General features: G+C 45.4%; 1 protein-coding gene across 14 annotated transcripts in view; it reads right to left on the minus strand.

The window, feature by feature from the left end:
* PLXNA2 (plexin A2) overlaps positions 1–26,191 on the minus strand; it is a 3,799,727-nt gene that overhangs the window by 3,291,353 nt on the left and 482,183 nt on the right. For all 14 annotated transcript variants that reach the window (XM_068269767.1, XM_068269773.1, XM_068269774.1 and 11 more), the window contains one exon: positions 11,988–12,088. In XM_068269767.1, coding sequence (XP_068125868.1) covers positions 11,988–12,088 — 101 coding nt within the window. The remainder of the gene's footprint in view (positions 1–11,987; positions 12,089–26,191) is intronic.

Raw genomic sequence — 26,191 nt, forward strand, 5'->3', positions numbered from 1 at the left:
ACTGGTGGCCTTCTTTAAAACAAGATGTTAATGATTATGTTTCTGCTTGCTTCCTGTGTGCCCAGAATAAGACTCCTAGGAAGACACTTGTTGGTCCTTGCCAAGTTCAGAAGTACCTTGGACTCATATTTCAATGGACTTTATCACTGATCTACAACCTTCCAATGGTCATTCTGTAGTCTGGGTGGTAGTAGATCGATTCTCTAAAATGGCTCATTTTGTTCCTTTGAAACAGTTACCTTCTGCTCCAGAAATGGCTAAAATCCTTTTTCATGAAATTTTTCTACTTCATGGCTTTTCACCACATAGTGTCGGATAGAGGAGTGCAATTTACATCTGGCTTCTGGAAGGCTCTTTGTCGTCTCCTGGACGTTATTCTGAGTTTTTCTTCTGCATATGACCCTTAGTCCAATGGACAAACAGAAAGAGTAAATCAAGTCTTGGAACAATTTCTACGATTCTTCATTTCTTCCGGACAGGATAACTGGTCTGATATGCTTCCTTGGGCCGAGTTTGCCCATAACAATCACGAATCCACTGGTCTCAGTCCTTTTTTCATTACATAAGGACTTCATCCTAGGATACCTCTTCCAGTTTCTTTAAAGTCTGATGTCCCAGCTGCATCTTCTGTCAGAGCTGATCTGCAGCAAGTCTGGTAACTTGCCCACAAATCTCTTACCAAAGCTTCTGCATTAGGGCTGCACAATTTCTCGGTTTTAAACCGAAACCGCGGTTCCTGTAAAGACGATTTGGAGATCGTCTGGATCCGGCGGTTTTCGGTCTTTAGTGCCCGCGCTTGGCCCGCATGGCCATGGTCCGCCTACCGCAGCCTAGCTATACTGGGGCACTATACTAACTATACTGGGGCACTACCTACACATACTGGGCACTATACTAGCTATACTGGGGCATCACCTACCCATACTGGGCACTACCTACCCATACTGGGCACTATACTGGGGCACTACCTACCCATACTGGGCACTATACTGGGCACTATACTGGGGCACTACCTACCCATACTGCCGGACACTATACTATCTATACTGGGACACTATACTAGCTATACTGGGACACTATGCTAGCTATACTGGAGCATTATACTAGCTATACTGGGGTAACTATACTAGCCACACTGGGGCAACTAAACTCCCTATATTGGGGCTACTATGCTAGCTATGCCGCTGCACCCCAGTCCCCCCCCCAAAAACCCGCTGTGCACGACACTGTACACTAGAACTTCACCCATTCCCCCCTCCCCCCTCCACCACGCCCCCCCCCCCCCCCCCTGGAGAAAAATGTGGTCAGAAAGTGGACCTTGGGCCGGAAAAGGATGGGGACCCCTGCCGTACGCCACAGTCCACACAATATTGTTCAAGCTCAGGAGTACATTGTGAATTAAGTGCTAACGCTTGTTTTGGAAAAAATCTTGAAAAAAATCAAAATCACAATTTCTGACAGAAAAATCGCAATTTCAATTCTTACCCAAAATCGTGCAGCCCTATTCTGCATGCCATGCCAAAAGCCCCACTGCCAAACTTGCTCCTCAGTACATAGGTCCTTTCACTGTCCTGACTTCTTCTCTCCAGATCCACAATTCCTTCCATGTTTCCCTTCTCAAACCGGTTGTCCTGAACCGTTATACTAAAGAAACATCACCCCCTGATCCAGTCTCTGCACAGGAAGAAGAGGAGTATGAGGTGGAGCAGATCTTGCCACAGAGGCAAGTTACAGTAACTTATTCACTGAAAGGGCTACAGTCCTGAAGAACGCTCTTGGGTTCCTGAAAAGGATTTGCATGCGCCCCAGCTTTGTAAGGACTTCCACATTAAGTTCCCCAAGAAACCTGGAGAAGAGCTTCTGGGGGGGGGGCATAAGAGGGGGGTGGGGTACTGTCGTGCCGCAGCAAGTGGTTGCCCGGGGCAAGCCATCAGCTCAGGACTTTGACTGCAGAAATGTTTTCCCTTCCAGGACCTTTAGACGTTCCGCGCCATCTAGTGGCTGGAATCTGCTTTGCATCCTTGTGAGCAGGTGAGCTCACTTCCTGCATTATGTTTTATAAGCACTTCCTGGTCTCAGGCCTAGTTGCCTAAACATCAGGTTTCCTGAGTCCCTGTTCCCTGAGTTCCTGTGTCCTAAAAGACTTTCCCTTATGAACTGATATCCTGGCTTTGAGCCTTGGCAATCCTTTGACTACCCGTTTGACTTATGTTACTGTACCTCACCTGCTTCGGACTAATTTCCTGTTAACGGACTCCTGGCTTATCCCTGGTTACGTCTACTGTCTGTTGTACCTGTACCTTGCATCGGATTATCCAGTCGCACTCAGAAGTCTCCTTCGGGCGCACCCTCCTGGACTCCAGGGCTGCACCTATCTGGCCACACAGAGGATTCACGCATCTTAGGTACGTGACACACTACTTTGACACACTACTGCAAAATAGATCAGCAGGGCTGCCAGGCAACTGGTGTTGTTTGAGAGGAAATAAACATGAAAGCCTCCATATCCCTCTCACTTCAGTAGTCCTTAGACTCCCAACCTTAACCCTCACCCTTAACCCCCCCCCCTCACTCCTTAACTCCTAACCTTAACCTCCCTCCTCCTTAACCCTAACCATCAACCACCGCCTTAAACCCCAACTGTAACCCCTCCTTTACCCTTAAAGAGAATCTGTACTCTAAAATTCTTACAATAAAAAGCATACCATTCTATTCCTTATGTTCTCCTGGGCCTCTCTGAGCTGTTTTTGCCACTCCCTGCTGCAATCCTGGTTTGTAATTAACAGTTTTAGGCAGTGTTTACAAACAAAAGACTGGCTTCTAACCAGAGTGTGATATGCTGAGAACTAGCTTACTGTGTGACTCTTGCAGAGCTTGGAGGGGGGGGTGTAAAGCTTCTGCCAATGACAAGCAGTGCTGCACATTCCACACATTCTAGCCTCAGCCTGACAGACACGACAGAGGAAAGGAGATAAGATTTATTACAGAGACAGTGCAAGTAGGAAAGGCTGCAGTAAGACAGACCACATTAGAACAGTAACAGGAACTTATAGGACAGAAGAAATAAGGCTCAAAATTTTGTTACAGAGTCTCTTTAAACGTAACCCCCTCCTTTACCCCTAACCTACCCCCCTTAACTCCTAACCTTAACCCTTCTCCTTAACTCCTAACCTTAACCCGAAACCTCCCTCCTCCCCTCCTTAACCCCTAACTATAACCCTTAAAGAGAACCTGAGGTGGGTTCTAAGAATCCTATTAGCACACAGAGGCTGGGTCTGCATATAATGCCCAGCCTCTGTTGCTATACTGTCTCCCTCCAGGCCCCCCCTGTGCTCTGCTGTCCCCCACAAATCAAACACCGTGCTAGCGACATCGCTAGCCAGCTGTTTAGCTCTGCACTTGTCACTCTCGCCATTCCCCCCTCCTCTATGTCGCTGCTCCCTGCCTGCGTCCTTTCCCTCCCCGCTGATTGGAGGGAAGGGATGCAGACGGGGAGCGGCGACATAGAGGAATCAGGGGAGCGGTGAGAGTGACAGTGCAGAGGTAAAAAGCCGGCTATCGACACGCTGCGTGTCACTAGCACAGCGTTTGATTTATGGGGGCCAGCAGAGCGCAGGAGGGGGGGGGGGGGGCTGGGGGAAACAGTATAGCAACAGAGGCTGGGCATTATATGCAGACCCAGCCTCTGTGTGCTAATAGGATTCTTAGAACCCACCTCGGGTTCTCTTTAAGTAACCTTCCCCTCCTTAATCCCCCCCCCCCAAACAAAAATGTTTAATAGCTCAAAATGTGTTAATCAATAATAAACATACTGTGCCAATTCAAACAACCCCCTTTGGTCTTGCTAGGCTGACGTCCACGCAGAGAGAGGTGATATTACCCCCCCACACACACACTCGGAAATGTTTGGCATGCATCTGGGAACGCTGAGAACATGCGCTGAGGAGCTGATAAGGGAGATGTCCCCATCAGCAGGAGCAAGCCAGGGACTTTCTAGGCTGTGCAGTGATCTGCACGAGGTAACGAAGTTGCCATCAATCATCATTATGACAGGATTAATAGGGGTCAGCTAAATTCAGGGATGCAGGGTGTGTGAGAGTGTACTTATCCAAATCAACGACAAGGGATAAGAGGATGGGTACAGTACAGTATGCATAGTTCAGTATCTACAGGGTCACCGCTTGGTAGTAAGAGGAGGGAAGGTTATGCCTGCTAAGTGCAGATTTTACTCACGTGTTGAATTCCTATTGTTGTGACAAGCTGTTTTCCGATGTGCCCTTTGGGGGAGAGGTGGGGTACTTTCCTCCGTGTGTAAAGGCCAATCTGTGATTTCAAAGGCAGGTAAGTTGAGGGCCTCTTTAATCTTGGGAGCATCAGATGGATCTTTAAGGATGAATATCTGGCCGTTGAATCGGATCTGACGGCTGAAGGGGAATCCCGATTTATAGGCGATGTTTCTCTCTTGTAGGTGAGTCAGCAATGGTTTCAAAGATCTTCTCATCTGGAGAGTAAGTTTGGAAAGGTCTGCCAGGATTGTAATGCGTGCACCGTCAAAGTCTATGCTACCTTTCTCCCTGGTTGCTATCATGATGTCGTCCTTGATTGTATTGCGGTGGACTCGACAGATGACGTCCCTGGGCCTATCTGGATTTGTACTGACTGGAGCTAGGATTCTGTGTGCTCTATCCAGTTCAATGGTGGAGTCTGCTTGTCTTCCCAGGAATTGATTAAAGATTCCTACCAGAGTGGGTGCTAGGTCTGCTTGTTTGGTAGCCTCCAGGATACCCCTCACTCTGATGTTGTTTCTCCTTTGTCTATTCTCCTGGTCATCCAGTTTTAAGTTGAGATCCTTGATTTGTGTGGCGTGCTGTTTTAATTCAGTTTGTTGCTTCTCTTGCACGTGTGCCATTTTGTCATCCACTCGGTGGCCTATGTGCTTTATGTCTTGTTTTATATCAGCCATCGCTCTTTTATAGGTCGCCTCAATCCTGCTTACATATTTTTCAAGATCATCTTTTGTGGGTAAAGAACATATACAATCATGTAAGTCCATTTCAATATAGGATTCAGAGCTGCCAGAATGAGCAGGAGAGGGTGCATCAGTAATTTCCGTTGCCCCATTAAGGCTGTAAGAAGGTGAGGCCGAGGGAGGTGTATCTCTCCCTTTGCGCTTCAGTGTCAGCATCGCCTTAGGTGTGGTTTACGGGGTACCTGGATTGGAGCTTTTCGCTCAGGTAATGTAACGATTGGTGTCAGCGAAAAACCAATGTCTGGTTATTAGGTGATCTGCAGTATCACCAATAATCCAGACGCTATATCTGATTATATGATGATCTGCAGAATCACCAATAATGCAAGTATAGCAAGCAACAATATGTAAGCTAATTGTAAGGTATGTGCTTGGTGCAACAGTAAGTACTGATAGGTTAACAACCCCTCATCAGAGGAGCTGGTGAGTACTAACAGGACGGAGCCCCTCACCAGAGACGAGGGCTCCCTGGTGAGAGTAGAGTGGTCAGACTAATCGAGTCGGCAACAGACAGGCAGATCAGGTACAAAATCAGAAGGCAGAGGCAGAAGGTTAAACAGGCAAAGTCGGCAACGAGATCAGATGGGCATAGGTACAGAAGCGTAAAGCGGAAGAGTAGTCAGAAACGAGCCAGAGTCATACACAGGTAAATAATACAATCAATAATACTAACTAAAGATAGATGTATATCGCAAACACTGCATATACATCTATCAGAGCAGGAACCTGACTAGGTCTGAGTGCTAACATGAGGTATTCGCAACAGCAGATGAGGAGCAACTGACAGCGAGCTCCTTTTATGCAGAGAATGCTCTGCAGAGCCGCCCAGACGCCCAGCCAATCGGCAGCTAGGCTGGAGTCAGCTGACCGGCGAGTCAGCTGACTCCCCGTTTATGTGCATAAAGGTCCTGCCGCTGGGCGCGTGCACGCGTAGCCCTTACCCGATGTGCGGCCGAAGGACCTGGCAGAGAGAGTGCGGCGGGGACCGCCCCCAGCTGAGATGCAGAGGCGGCGGACATGCTACATGTTACAGGTAAGAGCCGGTTCTTCACTGGCGGCATGGCCTGCCGAGGTCGCACTGTGGGTCGGGGAGGCTGATGGGGATAGATCCATTCCACTGCTCCCCGAGGCCGTAGCCGCTGTGGATATGATCGGCGCCGCAACCATGTCAGGGCTATCGGAGTGGGTGGGTGAAGATGAATTGCTTAAGGCTGCTTCGGCGGGTGAGCCGCTGTGGGTCGGAGATGCAGATGTAGGCGTCTCTCCTACCTTCTGCTTCTGTGTTGGCGCCATCTTTGCTGGGTTAGGCGGAGTAAGGCTTTAAAAACTTTAAAAACTAAAACTAAAAACTAAGGCTTTAAAAAATAAAACTTCTTAATCTGTGAGCTTCGGTTTTTGCCAGGTGAGCGTTTCGTCTGCTTACGTCTTGTACACTCCATAGGTGATGTTATTACCCTCCGGAAAGCGCAGGATCAGGGCTTACGGTAGTCCGGGCTGTAGGAGCTCTCTCTATGTACGTCTAGTCCGCGCCATAGGCAAGCCACGCCCCCTTCTTGCTGTATTTTGATTGTGTTACATCACAGATCTCTGCGTCCAGTTCAGTTTATCTTGAGCTGTACGTGACAGACGTGCACAGACTATCATTGACTCCGTGTGCAGAGGTGCAATACACCACAACATTATCAGTGCTATTCTTGCTGTATTTTGATTTGATTATATCACAGATCTCTGCATCTAGTTCAGTGTATCTTGAGCTGTACATCATGGTTGTGTGCAGACTCACAGTGACTCCGTGTACAGAAGCACAATACACCACAATGTCAAAAGAGCTTTTCTTGCTGTATTTTAATTGTGTTATATCACATATCTCTGCGTCCAATGCAGTGTATATTGTGCTGTACGTCACAGACGTGGGCAGACTCCCAGTGTCTAGGGGCTTGATTCACTAAGACAAATAGCACGCCTTATCAAAATTCCCACACCTTATCAAACTTAACACGCATTATCAGAGTAGCATAGCAAGCACTACGAACCCGCAGGGGCTCAGGGCAGGACAAGTGGGGCTCTTGCCATTGCCATAAGTTCATAGCGCTCGCTATGCTACTCTGATAAGGCATGTTAACTTTGATAAGGTGTGCTATTTGTCTTAGTGAATCAAGCCCTTTGTGTGCAGAAGCGCAATACACCACAATATTATAAGTGCTAGTCTTATTGTATTTTGATTGTGTTATATAACAGACCTGTGCACAGTGATCCAGTTCCTACTCACTGGCAGGGTATTATTTCTGTGTTTTTTAATATTGTGAGAAAAAAAATGACAGGCAGAGGCAGGCTGCACTGCAAGGTTGTACCGGTGTGTTTTCCTGTCGCCCTAGAATGATACCCAGTGTTCAGGAGCCACGTACCGTGAACTCCCAAAATGCTGAGGAAGTAGTTGACTGGTTTCCACAGCAAACCTCATCTTCTTCTGCTTGCTCTCGGAACCTTGACACACTATCCTCCTCCTGCCCTGATTCGGGCACCACAGGACTTACCACTCGCCCCACCACCACCATCACTACTAGCACTACAGCCTCTTCACTTGATGTGTCAGAAGAGTTATTCACACATCAGTTTGAGGAAATTAGTGATGCGCAAGCATTATTGCCTAAAGATGCAGCAGATAAGGATGTTACACCACCTGATATGTCTCAGTCAGGCATCATTACACACATGGACGTAAGGTGACATGATGATGATGATGTACCGGCTGCTGGTGCCTATTGTGAGTGTTCAGAAACAAGTAAAGCAGCTAATCATGACAATGTATCCATGGACACACGGGTGCCCACAAGAAAAGATGAAGTTCAGATGGGGAGACAGAGAGGAGGAGGGGAAAGTTTGTTTTAAGCAGGGGGAGATTGTCGCAAGGAGATAGTGGCACTGCCGCACAGCATGTATCTGTACCTGGGCTCAGCCAGCCAACATGTACCGTAAATTTGGAAAGCAAAGTCGTGTCATCTCTGGAACACAGTGTTGGGGCAAGGGTCTATCTCACCACTGATATCTGGTCTGGAAAGCATGGTGACGGCAGGTATATCACCTATACAACCTATTGGGTAAACCTGCTGACTGCTGGCAAGCACTGAATGCATGGCTCTGCAGTGGAGTTGGTGACAGTGCCATGAATGGCAGGAAGGCCTGCTGCAACCTCCTCTTCTTCTCTTCCTACTCCTCCTCCATCCTCTTCACTGTCGTCCTCGGCTGAGTCCTCCTCTGCTGCTGCTGTGCCCTCCTTTATTATAAGTGCACACCACCAGCTCCCCAGGGCCTATTCCACATCCCAGGCATGATGGTGTCACCCTGTCCTGGGGCTGACTTGCCTGAAAGCTGAGAGTCACAGCGGACAAGGACTCCTGGCAGCTCTGAATGCACAGGTGGATCAGTAGCTGACCCTGCACCAACTGGAGTTCGGCAAAGTGGTGTGTGACAATGGAAGAAATCTGTTGGTGGTACTGAATTTGCCTGCACGGCACATGTTTTTAATCTTATTATACAACGCTTTGTGTGTACACATGCTTACAGGAGGTCCCAAAATGACAGCCTCCACTTCCAGGACACCTTCTCAGTAGATTGTGTCAGTGGCAGTAGCTCTACAGAGCAGAGATGAGGCAGAATTGTGCTCAGACTGGAGAAAGCAAGGGAAAACATGTCCTCACTCCATGCATGCTGGCCACGCCCATACTCCCACCCACCCAACCTCAGCCACCCTGAACCATTATGGATTCGTATTTCAGGAATTTGGGGATTCATCCAATCTCTAAGCAATAGGTTCTTTAAACAAAATGACCCCCTGCTGATGCAGAAGGTCATTGGAATTTGCTCAAAATATGGCAGGCTTTCCTTGTCTTGGTCAGGAAGGATAGCTACTATAAGAATTATGGTGATGCCTTTTATTCTTTATACCTTCCATATGTATTGATTCCAATACCACAAACCTTTTTGAATAAATTACAAAGCATCTTGAATAAGTTTAGGGGAGTGAAAAAAATAAACCTAGGTTTTTTAAAATTATACTTTTGGCTACTAATAAGCTCAGAGGAATGGGTGTCCCAAATATAGGTGGATACTGGATGACTATGTTAATGAACCAAGCTTACTACTGTCTGTCTAATACAGCTGGTCATGCTAGGGGCGCAGATCCAAAACTTTTGTTCAGGGGCTAGTTTAAGAAGATTACTTATTCAACTCCTTCTCCAAGGACACCCTCCCTCAGTAACCTTATGGCTATCAAAGCTACATTGGGGTTGTGGAATATTTATTACTCTAAATTTAGCCAAGGCAAAGATGCAACTATTCTGGATGTTCCCTTAATATAGGTGTAACAATTAATTTTGGATCTTGATCAAACCTTAAAGAGACTCTGTAACAAATTGTTTATCTTTATTTCTTCTATGCTATAAGTTCCTATGCCTTTTCTAATGTGGTCTGGCTTACTGCAGCTTTTCCTAATTGCACAGTAGCTGTGTTATCTCTGTTATATGATCTAATCTTCTCTCTATAGTCGGCACAGTCAGGCTGAGGCAGTCAGACTGGAATGTGCAGGGCTGCTTGTGATTAGCTAGAAGCTGTACACACCCCCTGCAGGCTCTGTGTGACTAACACACTCTGCTTAGCTGAGCCTATTAGAAGCTGGTTAGTTTGTTTGTAAACACTGCCTAAAACTGGCAATTACAAGCCAGGTTTGCAGCAGAGAATGGCAGAAACAGCACAGAGGGGACCAGGAGCACATAATGAATAGAATGGTATGCTTTTTATTGTAAGAATTTCAGAGTACAGATTCTCTTTAATAAATATCAAGAGGAGTGAAGACGCTCGCTTTGCCATTCTCAAAGGGGGTCTTAATGACATTTGAACAAATCCGCTTGCAATTTAATATCCCTAGGATTGAGACATTGACAAGTCGGATAAGTGCTGGAGGAGATGTAAGAAGAAATGGATGCTCAAACATATCTGGTGGGATTACCCTTTTATTCAAACCTTTTGAAAAAAAAAATGTTTACATTGAGAGAATCTATCATAGACACCAAACTCCTTCCCACTTCTGAACCAGCATTTCTTAATTTACAAACATACAGCATCCCAGACACGTTAAGATTTGCAACAGAAAATACCCTTATAGCAGCCAGAATCGCAATCTATCAACACTGGAGATCTCCAATTACCTCTTATATAGAGGAAGTTAAAATATATACATACAAATTTTACAGTTGAGACCTTCTTATGTAACAATGCTCAAATAAGTTAACAATGCCGTCTCATTTCATAAAAAAAAAAAGTTTAATGCAAAAAAAGCCCAAAAATACAGTTACCTAATGGTCATAGCTATTTTCTTGAGTTTACCTGTGCAGCAAATTTGCAGGGCAGGAAGTCAGTGTGAGTTCTCCTGAAGTGTTTGCTGGCATTCCTTTACCTCTGCAGACATGTAACTGACTGATAGCTCCTATAGATCCATTGCATAGGATGGAATCCATGCTAAGAGGTGATAAGAGGTGGATGTGTGTGGTCACTCGGTCCACCTAATCATTATGTAGCAGGCGCTAACAGCTTTCAGTTGCCAGCTTATTATAGCGGCTCATGCATGTGTGCAGAAAGTAGATTCTGGTTGGTTGCTGGGAGGTGCGGTCGGCTGTGATTGGTTGGCTGTAGTATTTAATCTGCTTTTTGATTGTATTCATCACCCCTGATAGCTGTAGTGTATCTACTGCTTGGATGTGCTTCTCTGTGTTTTATCCTGTTGTGACTATTGGCTTGCTGATCTCGACTTCATATCGGATTGCTGCCTGGACTATCCTTTGCTTGTGTATGACCACTGATATGTCTCTGATCTCCTGCGGATGATCCTTGGCTTATTCCTTGACTACAAATTTGTTTGTTTCTTGGGATTACTGTAGTTGCTTGGCTTATCGATCTCCTGTGTATGACCCTTGGATTGCTCTTGGAATTCACGTTGGACTATTTCTTGTTAAGACTGTCATCTGATTCAATCTGACAACATTTTATACTGTACTTCAGCTGTATATTTTAGTTGCCTGGTGTACAATTTTACAGTAAATATTTGCAATGTCCAAGCTATTTTGTATTAAGAAGGAATTTAGTTCTCAGTCCTCCAGCCAGGAACAGCAGGGTAAAAGGACAGGTTTGCATTCCAAGCAAAGGGTAAAATCCACAAATGTTATTAGTCAAAGATCACAGATCATAGGCGTACACCTTTGCTTTTTTTCTTCCGTCACAGCTATACTATAAGAACATATTAAACCTAGAGAGTTTCCATTACAAGAATGTTTCTATTCATTCAACATTCACATTCTTCAAAATAAAGAAAAACAAAAGTTTGCTTTCTTAAAACAGAAAGAATTTGCGATAATTCAGGTTGGAGTGAGCTTGAGATGTCTCCCAGTGCAACACTGCTGAATATATGCAAATTAACCATTGTACCCCTAGAAGCTAAACACACCTCCAGAACCGCTGGAATGCAATGATGTGTCAGCTTGTTAATTTGTACAGAGCCATAATAATCCAACATGCATACAGACTGTTTCGGATTGTTTGATCCTCATCAGTGCATGGCATGGATTAATTTGGCTCTATGCAGTAGGGCTTTTAACACAGAGAGGTACAGACTAACCAGCAAGCTCATGGTGACCTAGAACTCATTGGAGTGTGTAAGGGACTACAATGGTTCTAAAAGCCCCCTTACTAAGATGCTAAGAAAAACAAAAGTTTGCTTTCTTTAAGAAAGCAAACTTTTGTTTTTCTTAACATCTTAGTAAGGGGGCTTTTAGGACCATTGTAGTCCCTTACACACTCCAATGAGTTCTGGGTCACCATGAGCTTGCTGGTTAGTCTGTACCTTTCAAAATAAAGACAAGCAAAAGTTTCTCCAAGACACAGCCACATAGTAAGTAAATATACATACACGTTATGAAGCACACACCATCCACAATGGGGATCCCCAGAGCTTAAACACTCTTCACATGTAGTATGTTGCTCACATGACTCAACAGGAACTCTATACACCTAAAAAAAAGAGATCAATGGTCACAGATCAACAAATAGTAATTCACAATGTAATTAAAACAATTCAAAATTCAGATTGTGATTGTGATCATAATTAAGGGGACAACATATATTTCTCTTTTTTTCTCTCTCTCTTCTTTGTCTCTTCTTCTGTCTCCTATCTCTCTATCCTTCCCTAAGGACAGACTGCAGGGCATCTGATTCATTTACGGCAGCAAAGCGTATGAGTGCCATAGACGGCAGCAGATAGCCCCTCGGTGCCCCCCTTGTGTCATATACTACGTATCTCTTATCTATGCCTTACCTTGAATATTCTGCTTCTACTATATGTATACACCATACTGTGTGTAACTGTACCAATGTATGTTACTGTACCACCACCAACCCTGTAATGCCAAAACCAATTCTGGGTACAACCACTGTTGTACTTGGCAAAATAAATTCTGATTCTGGAATCGGTTTAAACTAATGCTATGATTTTTTGGTTATAATCAGATACTGGAGAATCACCAGAAAACACATGTAAATATGGACAGAAAAATATGGTACAAACTCCATGCAGGTAGTTATCTGGATAAGATTGGCACCCAAGATTCTAGATCTGCAAGGCCTGAGAAGAAGCTTATGTAGAGGAGATTATGCGTCAGTTAAGTGACCGAGAGACATATGAACGACTGGAGAGGAATCCATTTCCAGTGGTTGTAGAACATGTCAATGAACTTTTTGATAAGGGGTTATTTCGTGAAGTAATCACTAAACAGGAGTATGACTATTTGGAGGTGGTGACGTATAATGTACCTATATTATATACGTTGCCTAAATTACATAAATCAGTAACAAAACCTCCTGGGCGACCTATAGTTTCGGCTGTGGGTAGCCCCACACAAAGGTTGGGACAATTGATTGATCAAAAGTTAAAGTCCCTAGTTCAGTCACTCCCCTCATATGTGCAGGACACCCGTGACGTATTGGGTGTGTTGGCTGTTTTTTTGGCACCCCTGGGGTCCCTCCTCGTGGGGATCGATGTTGAATCATTGTATACTTTGATCCCGCACTGGGAGGGGCTCCGGGCAATGTCTTTTTTCCTGAATTAGCGTTATCTGGGGGCTGACCTACACAATGCCTTCCTTGTAGAGTCTATGGAGTTGATTTTACATCTCAATTGTTTCGTTTTTCAGGGTCGTTTTTACCGACAGATCCGGGGTACGTCTATGGGGGCGGCGTGTACCCCGGCGTATGCTTGTTTGCATCTGGGATTGTGGGAACGTGAAGACGTTTTCCCCGTCCCGGAATACGGGGCACACGTCACCCTCTGGATTCGATATATAGACGACGTATTGATGGTGTGGAGTGGAACAGTTGATGAACTAAAAAGTTTCATTGACAAATTGAATATCAACGGAAAAAATATATGGCTCACATATACATTCGGACAGGAAATTTCATTCCTTGACTTGATGTTAAGAATTGAAGGTGAGAAGGTGATATCGCCCTCTTATCGTAAGGGTTACGGCCGGCAATACCATCTTACATGCCGACAGTCACCATCCCCAGTCATTAAAGCGTGGAATTCCATATGGGCAATTCCTCCGAGTACGGAGGAATTGCTCATGTGATGAGGACTTTCGGAGGGGGTTTGCGAGCAATGTATGGGCGATTTCGAGCCCGCGGGTATTCACACTCGGTTTTACGGAAGGCATTGAGACGAGCTTGGTCCCTGGATCGAACGAGTCTGTTAGCCCCGAAAGATAAAAATCAGGTAGACGATTGTGAATACGTACGAATTATCACAAGATATGGGGCCCATTGGGAGTGGTTACAAGGGCTTTTGACAAAATTTTGGCCGGTGCTGACGGCATCGAGGGAGGTGTCTGAGGTTGTGGGCCCCCGACCTTTGCTGACAGCGAGGAGGGCCCCCAACCTCAGAGACCGCCTGGTCCACAGTGAGATACAGGCCAAGCCTAATACATGGCTGCAGGAACGTGTGCCGAATGGCATGTTCAGGTGCGGCAAGTGCAAACTTTGCCCGTTTATTGATAGAACCAGGAATTTTCAAAATAGGCTGGGGGACACTACATATGATATAAAATCCTTTATAAACTGTGATAGTGAAAAGGTAATATATATGATTGAGTGTCCTTGTCACCTCAAATACATAGAGAAAACTAAAAGGGCTCTAAAAGAGCGGGTATTGGAGCATATGGCCATTATTGTTGGTAGGAAGGGTCAGACCAATATTGCAGAACATTACAGAGAGGCTCATGGTAATAGCCTAAGGGGAACAACTGTTAAAGGGATATATAAGCTTAATATCTCAAGCCGTAGGGGCAATTTTGATGAAGTGTTACTTTGTAAAGAATCTATGTGGATATTTAAACTCGATACCGTGACCCCTAATGGCCTAAATGTAAAATTAGATCTCTCACCTTTCCTGAAATCAGCAAGGTATGGCTGATCCCATGGTATTTGATGTGGATATAAGATCAATGTCGGTAACAATCTGCTCTTTTAAGTTGAGTTATTTGGACATGGGAGTGTGGATATGCCTGGTTCCGCAATGAATGGTGTGGGTGCACCGTGTGGGAGGTTGTGCCGCTCAATGGTGACAAGGATATGCACTTGCAATTAAGATTGGTGATATAATGAAATTATGTGGGGCTATGACCTGAAATTCTTCGGGGTCTACCAGGATGGACAATATAAAGTCATATAATATCATGCTGAAATATATGGAAGTCTATAAAGGACACGGGTAGTGGATAAAATGGAGATACTATCCTGAAAGCAATTGTGTCATGGAACTAAGTATAGAAATGAAACTGAGGTGACTGATATTTATATTGCTATGGACTTTTTCAGCTGAACTTCGCTGCTGCTGCAGGCTGCTTTAGTACGCAAGGCTTTCCTGTGTTGCTTGCGCTATGAGGATGCAGGGCGGAAGGCAATCAGGGATTGGTCAGGATGCGTAGTCCTATCCTTCTCTCTCTCCCCCCTACCCTCCTCCCTCCCTTCGCCTGCTCTCCTCTTGATGATCGCTGGAAGGAGGAATGGGCGTGGCGTATGTGGTGAAAAGGGTGATGCATCAGGAGCTAGCCACACCTTGAGAAAGAACCTGGGCGGTTCGAAACATGTCGGTGGGCAGAGCTTCGGTCAGCTGGTTGCTTCGCAGCAGCGTGTGCCCGCCACCGCTCTGTGCTCGGCGTGCTCCGACTCTTCGCCGGTGAATCATCACAAACGGATCCCCTGCTGTGACTGAGCGGGGGTGATTGGATCCTAGGATCGGCTGGGTCCATGTGAGGCGGCATCACTGAACTTTAAGGAGCTATACAAGCGGCCATGTTGGTGCATGTTTGCTGCAATTTAATATGCGACAGGGGAATTAAATGTGATATGACTGTCACTAACTTCAAGTTCAAGTCACTGTAGTGATTGGATTACAAACCCTGTTGATGGAAAGTTAAAGGGGGCCCCACAACTTTTGGACACGCTATTGAGCACGGTGCACTTAGTGTGAATGCGCGGGCAAGTGATGGATGTGTGATTGTGGATTACCATACATGTATTGCAATTGAAGCATATGCAATTTCTAACAGCTGACTTATGAAGCCATCTGCTGGGCTCTTGTTTTTAACTTTCTATGTTGTTGACTACAATAGATTATAAGTATTGTTTTTTGGAGATATTCAATGTCAGTGGTGTATTAATACATTTTGTATTCCTTGTTGACACCTTTAGCCCAAGCTTTCTGTGTTTTGATATATGCATATTGGATGGTTATGTCACGCTCTATAATTGATGATCTTAAGGTACAATTTTTTCTGACATTTCTCATGCACACCTTTAAGCTTCCTATCTTTTTGAATGCAAGGCCTGATGCCATGCTATCATAATTGATACCTGTTTTCTATTACAGTACAGTGAAACCTTGATTTGTGAGCATAATTCATTCCAGAAACATGCTTGTAATCCAAAGCACTCGTATATCAAAGCAAATTTCCCCATAAGAATTAATAGAACCCAGTTAATTCCTTCCACAATCCAAAAACAGTTACAGTATTTTTCGGACCTTAAGACACACTTTTTCTCTCCCAAAAGTGGGCAGAAAAAGTAATTGCATCTTATGGTCCAGATATACAGTAGCATGGGGAGGGTTCGGAATTGCCCAGCTTTTCAACAGACCACACCAACTATCATCAGCACATAGGGCTCTATTCTCAATGAGTTCCTGCACGAGTTAAATTAGGTAGTGATAAACACCGACCAAAATATCTCCATTTTCAAATTCACTATTTTTTTTCTCCCTAAATTACCTCATCCGTGTAACGATTGGTGTCAGCAAACAGAAGTCTGGTTATGAGGTGATCTGCAGTATCACCAATAATGCAAGTATAGCAAGTAACTAATGTGAAGGCTAACTGCAAGGTATAGTGCTTGGTGCAACAGTAATTACTGATAGGTTTAGCAAAACCTCCCCAGAGGAGCTGGTGGGTACTAACAGTACAGAGGGCCTAGCCAGAGACAAGGGCTCTCTGGAAAGCATAGCGTGGTCAGGAAAAACGAGTTGGCAACAGACTGGCAGATACGGTACAAAATCAGAAGGTTTTAACAGGCAGAATCGGCAACGAGATCAGATGGGTTAAAGTACAGAATCATAAAGCAGAAGGGAAGTCAGAAACGAGCCAGAGTCATACACAGATAAATACAATATAAGTAATAACAGTACTAACTAGAGATAGATGTATATCGCAAACACTGCATATACATCTATCACAGCAGGAGCCTGACTAGGTCTGAGTGCTAACACGTAGTATTCGCAACAGCAGACAAGTTGCGAGTGACCCAGCTCTGCTTAAGAAGCAGAGGAGACCCGACAAACACACCCACTCCCATCAACCAATGAGGAGCGGCGAGCGTCTCCTCTGACGTCAGCCGACCGGCCGGTCAGCTGATGCGCCTCCTCCCCGCATAAAGGTCCTTTCTGTGCGCGCGCGCACGCGCGCGACAATGCGACCTTATGTGCGGCTGAAAGACCTGTCCTTGGTGTGCTAGACGCCCGAAGCACAGGCAGACTGTCAGGCAGGGAACTGGAGGCAGCTGCGGTGGTATCGCTGTTCACCGCAGCTGCCTCTCCAGCAATTGTTACAGTACCCCCCCTTGAGGCGTGGACTCCGGACACGTCCTGCATGGTTTCTCAGGATGTAACTTATGGATCCTCTGCTTCAACTCCTCAGCATGCATGCGATGACCCGGCACCCAAGATATTTCTTCAGGCCCATACCCCTTCCAATGAACAAGGTACTTTACCGAGTTGCGCACCCAACGGGAATCCAAAATCTGCTCAATCTCACATTCAGGTTCACCATCAATCACCACAGGTGGGGGGAGGGGGAGGAGAGGAATCCACATGCACAGCCGGCTTCAACAAGGACACGTGGAATGACTTCACATCTCTCATACTGGACGGCAGTGCAATGACATAAGTTACATCATTGATCTTTTTGGAGACAGGGTATAGACCTATAAATCTGGGCCCCAATTTAGCCGAGGGTTGTTTCAGCGCCAGATGCCGGGTTGAAACCCACACCATGTCCCCGGGTACAAATTCCCACTCTACAGATCGCTTCTTATCTGCCTGCCTCTTCTTGGTTAGAAAGGCCTTTTCCAGGTTTCTCTTAACCATAGTCCAGATCTCCTTAAAAGACTCCTGCCAATCTTCCATTGCAGGAAGAGGAGAGGACACCACTGGTAACGGGGAGAACTTGGGAGATCTCCCCAAGACTACCTGGAAGGGAGAAATGCCCGATGAGGTACTTTTCAGATTGTTGTGTGCAAATTCTGCAAACGGTAGGAATTTTGCCCCTTCCAACTGGGCATCAGCCACATATCACCTAAGGAAATGCTCTAGTGACTGATTAACCCTTTCGGTTTGCCCATTGGTTTGTGGGTGGTAGCCAGATGAAAATGACAGGTTCATCCCAAGATGATGACAAAAGGCTCGACAGAATTTGGACACGAATTGGACTCCCCTATTTGACACCACATTTTCTGGTATCCCATGCAAATGGAAAATGTGTTGGATGAAGAGATCTGCCAGTTCCTGGGCCAAGGGAAGTCTGTCCAGCGGAATAAAATGAGTCATTTTGCTGAACCTGTCGACTACCACCCAGATGACAGTTTTACCCTCAGACCTAGGAAGTTCGCCCACAAAGTCCATGGATAAATGGGTCCATGGCTGCTCAAGCACCGGCAACGACTGGAGCGTGCCCACCGGAGCCTGTCTGGATGGTTTGTTTCTGGCACAAACTGAACAATCTCCGACAAACTCCCTACAATCTGAGACCAGGGACGGCCACCAGACGCATCTAGAAAGCAGATCCTGCGTTCTAGCAACCCCAGGGTGCCCTGCATTTTTGTGTGCATGAAACAATTGCAAAATTTGCAAACGATAATGAAGTGGCACAAACAGAACCTCATCCGGTTTCCCCTCGGGAATGTCCTGTTGGTATGGACCCAATGTAGACAACCAATCCTCCCATGTCTCAGTGGCTGCCAAGACAACCTTTTCAGGCAGGATGTTCTCAGGGGTTGGAGGCTGTACTGTCTCGGGCTCAAAACATCTAGACAGGGCATCTGCCTTGATGTTTTTACTTCCTGGCTTGTAGGTAATAATAAATCTGAATCTCGAGAAGAATAAAGACCAGCGAGCCTGTCGGGGGCTAAGCCTCTTGGCCCCCTCAATATATTCCAAATTCTTGTGGTCAGTGTAGACCGTAATCATATGTTCTGCCCCCTCGAGCCAATTACTCCATTCCTCAAACGCGAGTTTGATGGCCAACAGTTCTCGGTTTCTGATGTCATAGTTTCTCTCGGCGGGAGAAAACGTTCGAGAGAAAAATGCACACGGATGCAATCTGCCCTGGAGACCGGAGTGTTGAGACAGTACAGCCCCAACCCCAATCTCTGATGCATCCACCTCCACATAAAGGGGCAAGTGACATCCACATGTCGCAAAATGGGGGTGGAGCAAAACAACTTTTTCAGTGATGAAAAGGCAGAATGTGCTTCGACTGACCAATTATAAGTATCTGCCCCCTTTTTGGTGAGTTCAGTGAGAGGTGACACAACAGAAGAAAATCCCTTGAAAAATGTTCTATAATAATTGGCAAAGCCAAGAAACCTCTGGGGTGCCTTCAGCCCCAAAGGCTGTGGCCACTCCAGAACGACAGATACCTTTTTGGAGTCTATGGAGGGAAAAAAAAAAAAAAGGAACCTCGGACACTTCAAAGAGGCATTTTTCAAGTTTTGCATATAAAGAATTCTGTCTAAGTTTTCTTAAAACAAACTTTACGTGCTCCCTGTGTTCTGCCAAGTTGGATGAGAAAATGAGGATATCGTCCAGGTATACAAGGACGAACCGCCCCAGGACTTCTCTGAAGACCTCATTGATCAACTCCTGGAAGACGGCGGGGGCGTTACACAACCCGAAGGGCATGATGAGATACTCGTCGTGCCCGTCGGGTGTGTTGAACGCCGTCTTCCATTCGTCACCCTCCCTTATGCGTACCAGGTTGTATGCCCCTCTTAGATCGAGTTTAGAGAAGATACATGCATCAGTAACCTGGGAAAACAAGTCATCAGTTAAAGGAAGAGGATAACGATTTTTTAGGGTAATTTTGTTCAATTCTCTGTAATCAATACATGGGCGAAGCCCACTGTCCTTTTTCTGTACAAAAAAGAAACCTGCTCCGGCCGGAGACTTAGAAGGACGGATGAAACCCTTGGCCAAGTTTTCCTTAATGTATTCCTGCATAGCAAGTTTTTAAGGACCGGAAAGGTTATACAAATGACCTCTAGGGGGCATACAACCTGGTCTTAACTCAATGGGACGGTCAAAACTTCTACGTGGGGTAAGTTTGTCTGCCGATTTGGGACAAAATACATCAGCGAATTCTGTATATTGTGCGGGTAATCCTTCCATTTGAACCTTGGTGATGCAGACAGCAACTCTCTCCATGCAATGTTGATGGCAAAAGGAGGACCAGCATAACAACTGACCATAACTCCAGTCAATCTGAGGAGAGTGCTTTTGCAGCCATGGCATCCCAAGGATTACTGTGGAAGTGGCCATTTTAAGCACAAAGAATTGTATCTCTTCTTTATGCAATACCCCTACTTGACATAACAATACAGGAGTCTGCAACAGAGGTTGGTTCCCCTGAAGTGGAGAGTTGTCCACTGCAGTAACAAAAATCTGTCTGTTCAAAAAAACAAGGGGAATTATTAACCTCATAGCGAAATCATAATCAATAAAATTGGCTGCTGAGCCTGAGTCTATAAATGCCTGGGTAGACAAAACTCGATCTTCCCAGGTAATAGAACACGGGAGGAGTAAACGATTTTCTTTTAGAGGTAACACAGGCTCGCCTAGGGTAGTACCTCTAGTTACACCTAGGCGGCAGAGTTTTCCGCCTTCTTGGGGCAATTCTGTACCAAATGGCCCTTTTCCGCCAGTATAAGCAGAGTCTCTCAGTTCGTCTCCGATTTTTCTCTACCTCTCAGAATGTCCGATCTGCATCGCCTCATCCTGAGGAAGAGAAGGAGACGGAGAAGGAGAGGTGGTAGGGGCAGATCTCACCGAGTATCTACCTCGAGTTTGCCTTTGATAACGGATGCGGCGATCTATTTTAACTGCTAATGAGATCGCATCGTCAACAGTCTTAGGCTCCGGAAGACTCAACATAATATCAGCAACAGAGTCAGATAATCCCGTTAAAAAATAATCAAATAAGGCAAACTGTCCCCATCTGGCCGACACAGCCCACCTTCTAAATTCTGCAGCGTAAGTTTCAACAGTGTTATGCCCCTGCCTGAGGGTTTTAAGTTTCCTCTCAGCAGTCACTGCGATATCCGGATCGTCATATATAATAGCCATGGATTTAAAAAACGCCTGATCTGATGCCAATGCCTCATGACCACTAGGCAGACTGTACGCCCACGTCTGTGAATCCCCAGATAATAAAGTTTTAATAAAGGTCACTCTCTGACTCTCAGACCCTGACGAAATAGGTCGTATCTCAAAATACGAAGAGCAGCGATTTCTAAAATTCTGAAAATCAGACCTGTGCCCTGAAAACTTTTCAGGGAGAGGCATCCTAGGCTCAATAACGACAGGAGATGGCACTGGTGCATTAGGTGCTTGAAGGGTCCGCACCACCTCAGAAAACTGGTTGATCTGTGTCTGTTGGGCGTTGACCGTGTTGGTTAGGTCATTAACGGCCGTGGTCAAAAGTTCGACCTGACTGCACAGTGTCTCCATAGACATTTCGGTCTGCTGTTCTGTAACGATTAGTGTCAGCAAACAGAAGTCTGGTTATTAGGTGATCTGCAGTATCAACAATAATCCAGACACTATACCTGATTATGTGGTGATCTGCAGAATCACCAATAATGCAAGTATAGCAAGTAACTAATGTGAAGGTTAACTGCAAGGTATAGTGCTTGGTGCAACAGTAAGTAGTAATAGGTTTAACAACACCTCACCAGAGGAGCTGGTGGGTACTAACAGTACAGAGGCCCTAGCCAGAGACAAGGGCTCTCTGGAAAGAGTAGCATGGTCAGACAAAACGAGTTGGCAACAGACTGGCAGATACGGTACAAAATCAGAAGGCAAGAGAAGACGGTTTTAACAGGCAGAGTCGGCAACGAGATCAGATGGGTTAAAGTACAGAATCGTAAAGCAGAAGGGAAGTCAGAAACGAGCCAGAGTCATACACAGATAAATACAATATAAGTAATAACAGTACTAACTAGAGATAGATGTATATCGCAAACACTGCATATACATCTATCACAGCAGGAGCCTGACTAGGTCTGAGCGCTAACACGTAGTATTCGCAACAGCAGACAAGTTGCGAGTGACCCAGCTCTGCTTAAGAAGCAGAGGAGACCCGACAAACACACCCACTCCCATCAACCAATGAGGAGTGGCAAGCGTCTCCTCTGACGTCAGCCGACCGGCTGGTCAGCTGACGCGCCTCCTCCCCGCATAAAGGTCCTGTCCGTGCGTGCGCGACAATGCGACCTTATGTGCGGCTGAAAGACCTGTCCTCAGCGTGCTAGACGCCCGAGGCACAGGCAGACTGTCAGGCAGGGAACTGGAGGCAGCTGCGGTGGTATCGCTGTTCTCCACAGCTGCCTCTCCAGCAATTGTTACAATGCGGTAAAAGTGAAGTAAAAGTGCGGTAATTACCTCTAAATGTATCTCCAATTTGAGATTCTCAATTGAAAAGTTGGTGTTAATTAAGGATTTTTTTATCACCTACAAATGGTAGGTGATAATTATCACTTCTCTGCTTTTGGCCTTCAGGATAGAGCCTTTTGAGCTTTGTTTGCTCGAGTTTATGTCCATTTTACATAGAAGGCAGAAAAGATGAGTGTGTCTAAGCTTTATGGAGATGAAGATTTCATTTTTCAGCATGACCTGGCACCTGCTCACAGTGCCAAAACCACTGGTAAATTGTTTACTGACCATGGTATTACTGTGCTCAATTGGCCTGCCAACTCTCCTGACCTGAACCCCATAGAGAATCTGTGGGATATTGTGAAGAGAAAGTTGAGAGACGCAAGACCCAACACTCTGGATGAGCTTAAGGCCGCTATCGAAGCATCCTGGGCCTCCATAACACCTGAGCAGTGCCACAGGCTGATTGCCTCCATGCCACACCGCAGACATTTCTGCAAAAGGATTCCCGACCAAGTATTGAGTGCATAACTGAGCATAATTATTTGAGGGTTGACTTTTTTTCTTTTAAAAACACTTTTCTTTTATTGGTCAGATGAAATATGCTAATTTTTTGAGATAGGAATTTTGGGTTTTCATGAGCTGTGTGCCAAAATCATCAATATTAAAAAAATAAAAGGCTTGAACTACTTCAGTTGTGTGTAATGAATCTAAAATATATGAAAGTCTAATGTTTATCAGTACATTACAGAAAATAATGAACTTTATAACAATATGCTAATTTTTTGAGAAGGACCTGTAATTACCTTTAAAGAAAAACATTTCTTTGTTACAGCTGATACAAATCCAGCAAAAAATCTCCAGTGCATGTACTTCCTGCTTTCATTGTAACCAACCAAAATGAAATTCTTTTTTTTTTTAAATCAACTTTTTTTCTCTACTCCTTGGCTCTGCCAGCAATCACTGATAGCTTTCAATTACGGAACCTTTCACATAGGTGTGAAAGCAGTTCCCAAGCATCCCTGGAAAGTTTACAGGCTCATCCATTAGATGAAGTCAAATATGAGCTTGACAGAACCAATTTAGTGGAGAGAGCTGGGACTGCTCGGCCCTGATCTCAGCAGGGAATCTGAAACTTAGCCCTGTTGTCCTAGCTTTAAAGACCCCCCAGCTGAGTCCTTCAACTAGAACTGACCTGCTGTAACCCTTAAATGTCTATGATAATCCATAGACTTCTGTATTTCCAACCATCTGGATCCTCCAGAGCCAGTACTACAAAGGGTGGAAGTAACGAACTGTGTTATTTGTCACCCATGGTCCTCATGTATACTATCAGAAGATTCATAAAATTATGATGATTGTGAAGATGCATTCTGTTCCTTGTTGTGACCTAAGGGCACGGAGAAAGCGGGCAAAACAGGAATTGGGCCAAAATCTCTCCCTGTCTAATGGGGCACTGCCCCTATTCAAATTTCACAAGACTGGACCTGTATGTGTCATAACCCCCCCCCCCATCTACAGCGAGAATTAAAACCCCAATGACACTGGCCGCGGCTGTCCAAAGTCCAATTACCTAAATCTGCGTCGAGTTCCTATCAGTCGACAGCCAGCTGGACACTGGCAAAATCACTTGGATCATTTCTTACAACAGCCTCTTGCTGCATGGCAATCGCCATCTTGGACTTTCCGCCAAAGACTTGCGATTGCAGCATGGACTACCAATAATGGTATTTGAACTATACATTAAGACATTCTGTTTCTTTTTATCTCTACCCTTTATCTATCAACCCAATCTGTTCTGCCGGACAGGTATATTTATCTGTGGGTTAAAATATACTGCGTGTATGTAGTTTTAGAATAAAACTAACAATTTTATTGTTCAGTCTTGTGCCTGGTTTGGTCATTTGATTGTTGCTACAAATGATCTGCCCTCTGAAGAGTCTTTCTTCTGTATTGTTTTACTATGTGGTTATAAATTGTAATTTGCTAGTTAGGTTGTAAATAACAGTTTTCTGCCTTCTAGGAATAGCTAGCGGGAGTCTCTCTCCTCCCTAACATGAGAGAGTGGTGGCAGTGAAATTACCCGATTTCCAGTGTGGAATCGATATTTCTAGTTTACTAATTGTACATATAATCGGGATTGTACATGTATGGGCACCTCCAACCAATCTTAACCGTCTATTACGCACACAGTGGATCTGTCTCCAGAAGTCTCTAGTGCATGAGACCTGCATGGCAACAGTGGCCTAGTAATACAGGATTGGAGAGGGATTATCACATTACATATTGTCGACAGCGTTGCGACCAATCTTTGTTGTCGGTCTGCTCACCGTACTTCCTGCTATCTGGTGCAACTATTCCTCGAATGCTAACAGGAGCAGATTAGACGGGCTTGGCACGCTCTGTCACATTACTACCTTCTGACGATCCAGCAACCAGTCTTTTAACGTCTTTTAGGCGGGATGGATTGTCACACAAGTGTGGCCTAGTATGGGGCATGTATAGGCAAAATGTCTTATTCCACGGTGGCAAGGTGTTGGAAAGCAAAAATATAATAAAAGATCAGTACATACCCATTGTCCACGTCTGTATGAATGTGCGACAGCTTGGAGTTGTGTAAGGAGGTATGAAGGCAGGGGGTTGTCAGGATCTTAGGGGGGAATCAGCGTGAACCTCCAGAAGGAACATCTATAGCAACTTATCTGGGTGGCGAAGCAGTTCGGATGATTTACGGGAAACCGGCGTCCAAACTCTCTCCGGTCTGGGCAAGCCTTGTGGTAGTGGAGGAGGTGGTGATGGCAGGACCTCCACTTCCAGTTGCAACGATGAGCAAATGGGTAGACCTTCTTCTATGGACTTAATAGCATACAAGGCTCATTGGTGCTGGAATATTAGCCTGCAGGGAAAGCCCCAACGGTATGGAATGTTCCCCTTACGTAAAGCTTGGGCAATCGGCCTGATCGACCGTTGTTTCTGCAGTGTACCTTGGGCCAGGTCCGAGTAGAGTTGAGTGAGGGACTCACGGTAGTGTCGTCAATTGGCGGACAGCAATCATCAACTTTTCTTTTGCTTTGTAGTAATTAAGTTTCATAATTAAGTCCCTCGGTAGATCAGGGTTGCAAGGTTTTTCCCGGGGCTCTATGGACCCTATCAATTCTGAATAGGCCTGGTTCGGCTTGAGGTAAGATGGCGGTGAAGAGGTTTCCGGCCACCTCCCCTAGTGCGGTAAAGCGTTCAGGAAGCCCATGAATTCCAAGATTGGATCTGCGTCAAAATCTTCTAGCCTCTCTTCTAGTTGGGCAATTCTCGTTTCATGAGCCGTCTGTATCTTTTTGTCGGCCGCTAAGGCTTCTGCCATGTCATCATATCGTTTTCTCAATGCTTAGACATGGGTCCCAATGTCACGGATTTCAGTGTTAATGCTGGTTACTGCGGCAGCCAGTTCAGTCTTAAATAGCGATTTTATAGATGCAAACAGCTCTGGGTGTGTTTTAGGAGAGATTTCAGGGTCAGCCTGGGTCTCCATTGAGTTGTTCTTTTCTTTTGATGAGGATGAAGAAGGGCCTCCCTCCGCCATATTGGTGCTCTGCCGAGTAGCACGCCTCTGGAAGAAGTCCGGTAAAGTTTGTGTAGAGGCTGTGGAGAATTTGATCTTTGCGTTCTTTCCCTTCTGTGTCATTCCCCTTGCATGGGGGTGTCTAAAGAGGGTCGCTTTTGTGTCTCTGAGGTGCTTAATACAGGGAGTGCAGAATTATTAGGCAAATGAGTATTTTGACCACATCATCCTCTTTATGCATGTTGTCTTACTCCAAGCTGTATAGGCTCGAAAGCCTACTACCAATTAAGCATATTAGGTGATGTGC

The sequence above is a fragment of the Hyperolius riggenbachi genome, chromosome 2, assembly GCF_040937935.1.
Source record: "Hyperolius riggenbachi isolate aHypRig1 chromosome 2, aHypRig1.pri, whole genome shotgun sequence".
Classification (NCBI taxonomy): domain Eukaryota; kingdom Metazoa; phylum Chordata; class Amphibia; order Anura; family Hyperoliidae; genus Hyperolius; species Hyperolius riggenbachi.